At 29.4% G+C, this 8,844-nt stretch overlaps 1 protein-coding gene across 1 annotated transcript in view; it reads left to right on the forward strand.

Annotated features, from left to right (window-relative positions):
• The window catches only part of Arl6IP1 (ADP-ribosylation factor-like 6 interacting protein 1), a 7,869-nt gene extending 7,150 nt beyond the window's left edge, over positions 1–719 (forward strand). Inside the window, exons 4-5 of the mRNA XM_018506709.1 lie at positions 111–195; positions 275–719. Coding sequence (XP_018362211.1) covers positions 111–195; positions 275–375 — 186 coding nt within the window. The 3' untranslated portion in view covers positions 376–719. The remainder of the gene's footprint in view (positions 1–110; positions 196–274) is intronic.
• Positions 720–8,844: the final 8,125 nt, after the last annotated feature.

Here is an 8,844-nt window from a genome sequence, read left to right on the forward strand (position 1 = left end):
ATATATATATATATATATATATATATATATATACAGAAACGTTTTATATTTTATTTCCACATTTTAAAAATAAAAAATTACGTGTAACATTTTTCTTATTTTTATTGCAGTATTACAGTGCAACGATCCTCTTTCTCATTCTTTTCGCCTGGATCGGTAACACTATCAATAATTTACTTCTGCTTTACATCATAGGTAACAAATTTCTACCATTATTTTCTTTATCTGTTTGTATCTGTATTACTTTTAGTGATTTATCTGATTTATTTTTTAGTGGTCGTGGTTCTTCTCATGCCAGGATTCAGACACAAAGGACGAGCGCGCTGGGCTGTGAAATATGTATATGATCACCTAGTTCGTCGTCATTTATCATAATCGTTATTTTGTATGTATCTCGTGCCCACCGAAACTTGTCGTTTTACATACTTTTAATCCATGCTCTCTCAATATAAATTTCTTCATAATACTATGATATGATATACGATTTTAGATGTATATTCACCTAATGCGCGTATATATTTACGCGTCAGTTTAAGAAGAGTAGTCAAAAGGTCTTCGCTTCTATCGATACAAATTTTAACAGCTGAGATTTAGTTACACATTTTAATTTTGTTGTTGATGCCTACTATCTCTCTCTTGTCATAAATATCTTACAATTAGCAATGATCTAATTGTTAAACATCTATTAACAAGACACATGATGTTTTAGCTCAGAAATATTCGTATTATAAATATGATGGAATTTTGTTAATCTCTTTGAGTAGTATCGAGCTATTCAAAACACCTTTTTTAAATTAATAATTGAAAATTTTTTTATCTTTTAGGTTTAAATAAAATATTATAAAATTATTAAAATATTATATTAGTAATAATATTATTATTAATATTTTATAGTACTTATAGTATGGAGGCTTTTGAGAATGAGATGAACGTCACGGCATAGGCCTTGTTTACAAGCACATTAACAATAAGATACGAGCGGCAAGAAAGGGACAATAGATGTCGACAATAAAATCATCAACAAATGTGGAATTAAATCTCAACTCTAATATAAAAAAGATTAATATAATTTAATGTATAGTCCGTTAAGGAAAAAGATATAATTATACTTTATCAAGCATGATATTTAATATCGTATTTGTTAATGTGATTTTGTATGTTACATAAAATAAGTCTCAATTAATTATAATATTTATAATCCTATATATTCATAAGCCTATCATATTATTTCGTCATTTTCAAGAATTAATAAAATTGTTCGTCCAATCTTAGTTTAAACTGTTTTACTTAAAATTGTGTGCACAGCTTTTTAATATTACTTCTCTGTAGGATAAAATATATCTGTTAAAATATATTGCTTTGTAAGTAGAAATCCTTTTAGATGGATGTTAGTTAAATAATATCAGATTTAAAATTAGCGACAATTTTTGTGTTATAACAAAATTAAAGATGATTATTATTAAAAATTGAAATGTTTGTTGATCTTATTAGGTGATGATTTGTTTATTAATTTATCATCTCAGACCTACTTTGTATTCCTGTAATTTTATAACTTAAATCAATATTTCTTAAACGAACCGTTTGCGAGCAAACTTTTAGAGATTCTAAAAAATTTTATTTGCTTTGCGGTCCTTAATTTATATTTTAAAAAGAAACAAAATAATTTGAAAGGACTCAATTTTTAAAGTAACAATAAAGAAATTAAAGTCAGCACGGAAAGAGGAAGTGCATTTTCACCGGTCATTGTAGATTTGGAAGCCAATGCTTTTGAAACTCGGAGTATAAATGCTGTTTTATTGTAGATATGTAGAGATGTAAACGACATTATGATGGCGGTTCTTTCTAATTTAATCATATAAACTAGAATAAAATAAAAGGCTTATGAGGTCTTTCATTTTAATGGACACTAATGAAAGATTTTTTGATGGCCATTTTCCAAAGAGCTTCATGATGAAAGTATTTAATGGCTCCTGCATATATAGAAAAATAATTCGCAGAGCATCTGAAGATAAATTTAAGGAAGCCTTAAATATAAGATCTGACTATGAATACGGGCATTAAAGATGACTAAAAAATATACATGTATCTACAGAAGTCATTTATTATATAATTGGATGAGGATATAAAGATGTAGAGTTCCTATAATGGCTATAATAAAATAAGAGTAAACGCCAAAATAATATAATAAAATAAGAGTAACCGCCACCATGTACAGCCAAATTAACGTTGGTAACACTGATTTTGTCAGTAAGTTGGCTAAGACTGACATACATGACACATGTCATGACACAAGTGCTAATGATATCGCTGTGAAATAAAAATCGTGCTATTACTTGAATAAAGTTCAGGATGACGTTGACGAAGCAATTAAAATATTGATGAAGGTATGTCAACTACGTTGATGAATTGTGTCAAATACGGAATATTTGAAACTTGCGCTTGTTTGGCAATTTGGCGGATTTGCGTAACTCTTGTTATAGGAATTAAGCAATGCGACGTGCATCGCCGCGTTTTAATCTTTTCGTTGACTACATTCTTTTACTAACAATAAGATATCTTTATATTAATTTAGGTCCGATTGCACCAACGTTATTTGGCGAAGTTTACAAATCTCTTTTTTTGAAGCTGATAGAAAGACAGAGAGTTTTTTTTAAGCCTCGCTTAAAATTAAAGTAAAAAATTAAAGTTGGTGCAATCAAGTTTTAGTCATCTTTTAGTCATCTTTTAAACGACTTTGTGCTTTCTGGAAATGCAATGATGATCAGATCTTTAAATTATGATTTTGAAGCTTATAAAAAAAGTAAATGGAAAAGTACGATCTGAATGTACAAAAAACTTCAATTGCATTCATGTGATACATAGAATATAGCAAAGCAAGAATTGTATATAATATTTTCTTTGGAATTAGGAATCGGTTTTATCAACATCAATTAAATTCGGCCATCGATCCAGCATTTCCTTAACGATAAAAATATATATGATTCTCTATGAGCCGGTAACTCCAATTAACCTGATCAGTCGATTAAGATCCAGTTCACGTTAACTTTTAACAGAGGTTCAACTTGTTTCTCATCTCTTTCCAATTCTAGAATTGGAAAAAGACAATGAATAAGTTGAATCTCCCGTGAGTTGTGGAACTGGGCCTAAGTGTCAACTATGATTGGTCAATTCTGCTGAACAGCAAATGCGATTGGTTAGTTCCAATCTAACAATCGGTCGATTAAGTTAATCGGAGTTGTGAGGCTCTATACTATTTTACGCTCGCAAACCGTTTCAATTTGATAGAAGGTCCATAGCAGTCATATATGTCGTGAAACTTGTGCGAGTGCTTTCCATTTTCCACGCTAACATAAGTTCTTGAAGAAGAACTATTCAGTTCGTTATTCGAAGCGTAACTTTCGACAAAATCAAACGGCCCCGTAGAGAGATAGCGATACAACTTTTGATGGAGACGAAACTTTTGGGAAACTGCGGGGCGAAATTTTACTGGGACTAACACATAGAATTACCTTCGTAAAAGGACATAGGATTATCGAAGGTTTGTACCTTCAATGCTTCTGTGTGTCTTCAACTCTTAAGTAATCCTCTTATCGATAAGATCTTAAGATCGATACGAAGTTTCGAAACTTACAATTAATGTACTAAAATAACTAATTGTACTACTTATGATGTAAGATTCCTGAGCCGAATAACGCCCACCTAATTAATTTTATTTTTCTTAATTCTATTTTTAGGGATATTAAAATAAATTAAATGAGAATAAAATCTTTATTTCACTAATTCATATTAATAAAATTTATCTTCAATATAGAATATTTCTAAATAAACGAAAAAAAAATAAATAATTTTCTCTGACATTAGTTCTTATTATATGCATATGAATCTGTTGATCAAATTTGAGGATCAAAAATTCCAAATTCCAAGCTCATCAGCTGTGAAAGCAAAGCGCTTTCTTTCATAATGCAGCAATTTTACCTTACAGAAAATATGAGATATTTCAATGCAAAAATATATTATGACTGTATTATCTCTGCACGTTAAAATGTTTTAATACACATTATTTATTTAAACTAAAAATGTTTTATAAAAGCATCTTTTTGTATTTTTACGTATAATATAAATAGTTATATTATACATATATTTTTATTTTATGCTTTTGTGCTTAATTATATTAATACATATTTTTATAATTTAATTGTATACAATGACGGATGGAGGTTCATATATATATGTATATATTAATAATTATAAAATAAAAGTTTAAATTTATTATTATTTAATGTAGACTAACAAAAAATGAAAGTTTTGTAATTTAATATATTATGTAATTTAAAAAATATTAAATCGTACATATATATAACTTTCATTAATTTTATACAATACAATCCGTGCATTTTATTTATTATCGACATCACGTTCGATATAGAACACAACTATTTTAATTCACAGTGCAATAATATCGGCACAATGCTGCGAGCTTTTTATATCTTTTCTCCACAATAACGATCGCAAAAAACTGCCAATGATAAAAAAAACCCTGCCGATTACAAACGGAAACGCGACATTAATTGGAAAGTTCCGCGTGAAACTATAAAAAAAGAGAGAAAAACGCGAATGAAATAGAGTTTTATTTACAGAATATATTCCAGAAAATGTGGCTACATCATAATTGTGAATCTAAGATCGAAGTACATTATATTTGCAAGATCTGTCAAAAGAAAACCATATTGTGACACATCGTTACTTCTGTCACTTTGTTCAAATGTACAGCTTATTCATGTATAATCCTCACATACAAATTCTACCTTCTTATCAACAATTTTTCAAAATTTTCTTGACAATGATAAATTCTTGCATTTAAGATAATGTCGAATTTGGAATAAAAGTTATATAAAGATGAATGTATTTTAAACTAAATTAAGAAAAAGTAGAAAAAACGGAGATAATCGATATTGAAATAAATAGTGATATTTTCATTTTTAAGAATTAAAAGTTGATATAAAATTATATTGAATTAAAACTTAAAAAAATAAGAATATTTCATTACATTTTTTATTGTGTAGCTTGATAATAAATTTATTTCACAAACAAAAATTATATTTAACTTTATAAATTCAAAATGATAATGGATTATTTAAACATTGTTTTTTACTTATACGTTATTTTTTATATTAGTATTCTCTTTAATAGTTTATTGTAGAGAAGTGATATTTTGAAATGACAATTAAATTATTTTTAAGTAGAACCTCTTTCAAATAGTGCGTTAATTTCTTTAATTTGTTGTATTAACTATTTTTGAAATATTACGTGTCCATGTCGAAGTTATTATCACGATTGTTTGTCAACGTAGAACATTCCAAAATTTTTTTTCAAAAGTAACGTCTTACAGAGAGAAATTAGTGGCTCTGCCGGAGGGTAACTCTCATTTTCAAATTGCACTCTTTCGTACGTTCATTAAAGTCGAGAATTTATTTGATGGCGCATACTCATCCTTATATTTTTCCTCAGTTTCTTTTTACTGCCTCCTTCTCTCTTATCTTCCGTTTCTCCTCGCGAGAATAATGCTGTCTATCTATTTACTCCTTTTGCCACTTCTATATTTGCGCGTTTACGTGCAAATCCACCGAGCCCAACTTCACTCTTTTCAGAGTTTCTTTCATTCAATTTGCGTATATTTTTATTTTTCGTCTATACTATCATAGCTGCTCCTCTTTCTTTTATATTTTTACTTTGGACTATAATTTCGGGTTGTTTGTTCCCCTGTTTTTGATTTTTTGTTTTTACCTACTTCTTAACCTTATGTATCTTTTTTTTTTCTATATAGATTAGATTATTCTACGCTTTTAATTAAACAAATTTTATATAACATTTTAATTTAAATTGGAAAAAGTATACATTTTTATCGACTTTTTCAAAAAATATAAATGTAATAATTAGTAAACCAAATTGAAATTATTATAAATTATATACACATATATATATATATATATATTTATATTATTTCTACAAGATGTCTCAAATTTCTCGACATACCACTTGTGGGCAGAACGGGCTAAACTGAGTTGAAAAGTTCTTTACCATTTTGTAATTTTCGCGATCCTTTTTAAGATATCTTTAAGAAACATTTTTAAGATTTTATAAAAAACTCTGAAAGAGAGATGACTTGAAATTGTTTTATTTTATAGCGTCGATTTTATCCGCTTATTCGGCAACTATTAGAAATTAATATCTCGTTAATATTGTTGCATCCAGTCTACCTGCCTACAAACAGTGTGTTAATAAGTTTGAGACACCTAAATCCGAAGGATTAGACATTATATTAAAAAAATTTTTGCATACATATCTGTACATGTGTATACTTATTTTTATAATTATTTATACATACATAATTTGTTATCTGATGAGTTGTAATTTTAATTTTCAACTGACATAAAAACACGTATTTTTAAAAATTACAATGAATTGCGCTAATAATGACAAATAAAAACTTGCATATTATTTCATCTCATCAATGAAGAAAAAATTCGTGAAATCCACCTGCGCGTCGTTTTGTTGAAGACGAATGACTGGAAGCTTAAACGAAATATCTGCCTCACTTCTAGTAGAAAGCTGAAAAATAACGTACATGTAACGGATATACAAGGAAAACGTGTGATGTCTGTGATAATAAATTCGGAAGAGAACCGAAAAATATATGGTCGAGAGGAAAAGAAGGATGAAAAAGACTTTCTAGTCGGCACGTTTATCAGATGAAAAAATGTGTGAAAGGATATTATGAGATAGTAATGAACGGGAAATTAGTGACGTGCAAATATAAATGAAAAGCGATGGTAAATATGTACAAAATCAAGAGAAACTGTTCCGTTAACTAAATAAATGTCATACGAAATTTTTTCGAGCAAGAGGAATTTAAATAAAAAATGCAAATTGTAATTAAAACGATATACGTCGAGAAGATGAGGAATGCGAGACTAGAGAAAGAGAGCGAAAGCAATATGGCAGAAAAATAAAGATAAAAAATCAGTGATTGAAAAAGAAGATAAGAAAAAGAATAGGTAGAAACGGAAGATCGCTAGGAAGGGAGGAACAAACGACCTGAAATTATAGTCCAAAGTAAAAATATAAAAGAAAAGGGTGCAGCTATGAATTGATATTGGTAGTGTAGGCGAAACGATAAAAATATGCAAAAATTGAACGAAAAGTATTCTGAAGAGAATGGATTTGGGATCAGTGGATTTGCTCGTGAATGTGCAAATAGATTAAGGAGCGAAAGAAGTAAATATACATAGTATATTGTTCATTGCGAGGAGAAACAAAAAATGAGAGAGGAAAAGAAGATAATAGGATAAAATTTACTAAATAAATTACTGGTAACATGTTGTCGTATCAGAATAAACAATAGCTGTTGCTTTTATTTTATTCATCAATTTCATTCACGCGCATATTAAGTTGGACAGTTAAAATAATGATTCAGTTCTTTTTACAGATGTATGTGTCATCTCAAAGTACAATTCTCTTATTGATTTAAACATTATTTAATTTTTTGTTTGCCTTGATTTTTATGTAAAATCACATTTTGTGCTTATTTGATAATGTCATAGCATTATGAATTAAATCAAAATTTTTTATATAGTAATAAAACTCTGATCAATATTCGTGCAAAGAATCATTTGGATCCATTTACTCGTTTAAAAATTATTTATTGCAGCAAAATATGGTTATATCATTACACAAAGCCATTATAAATTGTTTGTTGTTTTTTACAACAATTATTTGTAGTTAGTTTCAGAACGTCTTTACGACAAAAATTTTTTGGTTGATTAGCTGATAGTATCTTGATTTTTAGCTGATTTTTTTGGTTAATAATGTATTTTTAGCTGATAATGTATAACATCCTTAATTTCTGAACAACTGTTTGAACGAAATTGGATAACTGCTTTTCTTTTTATAGGTAGATTGTAACGACAATGTAATTAAGAGAGTCAAGGTTAACTATAATCGAGAAATAGACTTAATCTACTATAAGCAGGCATAAGTCCAGAACAAATTCGATTACCGTGGAAAATGACAGATTACTCGAAAGAATAAGAGTTAACTGGTATAAAGTAGGATTGTCTTGACATTAATATAGATAAACAGAGTTAAATGGGAAAGATGATTTGTGCTGAGGAATTGGTTATTCGAGTTGAAAGCGGAAGAACCCCAGTAGCACATTTTGGTTTCATATGCGTTTCTTAAAACGTTTGTAGACAATTAGATACGTTTAGAAAACGTACATAAAACGTATATATGAACTAATAGATGTTACCTGGGAAGTTTTAAAGGACATATAAATAAGTGTTTAAAAATATTCCATTAGAGTAAACCTATGTGAAAAATCATAACGAGAACAAAGAACATTTAATGAATGAATGAATACAAAAAAATACGATAAAACACAACAGTAAATACGAGAGTTCGCATAAACGATAATATAAATGATAAGTACGAGGGTTCGTATGAAAGGTGTAAAGTAGACACACACATGTTGGCTCCGGATAACTTCTGCCTTCTCTCTTCTCTTTCTTTCTTTATCTCTTTTTCTTCTCTTCTCATTAAAAGAGCTGTGCAAAGTGCGGAGCGAGCGAGTGAAGCTGAAAACCAGCGTTTCTCGAAGCGCAAGTAGGCTAAAGTGGAAACACGGGGGCAGCGGTAGCGGCAGCGGCAGCGGATCGGGTGGTGAAGAATGGAGGCGAATGGTGGCGGTGGGCGCAAAAGGGGTAGGAGTGGGAACTATGACGTCATCGTTGAGGGGTTGCCCGGGCAACGGGAAACGTTCGCCGCGTCGGGATGCCGACGCGCGTC

The sequence above is a fragment of the Trachymyrmex cornetzi genome, unplaced genomic scaffold, assembly GCF_001594075.2.
Source record: "Trachymyrmex cornetzi isolate Tcor2-1 unplaced genomic scaffold, Tcor1.1 scaffold23, whole genome shotgun sequence".
NCBI lineage: Eukaryota > Metazoa > Arthropoda > Insecta > Hymenoptera > Formicidae > Trachymyrmex > Trachymyrmex cornetzi.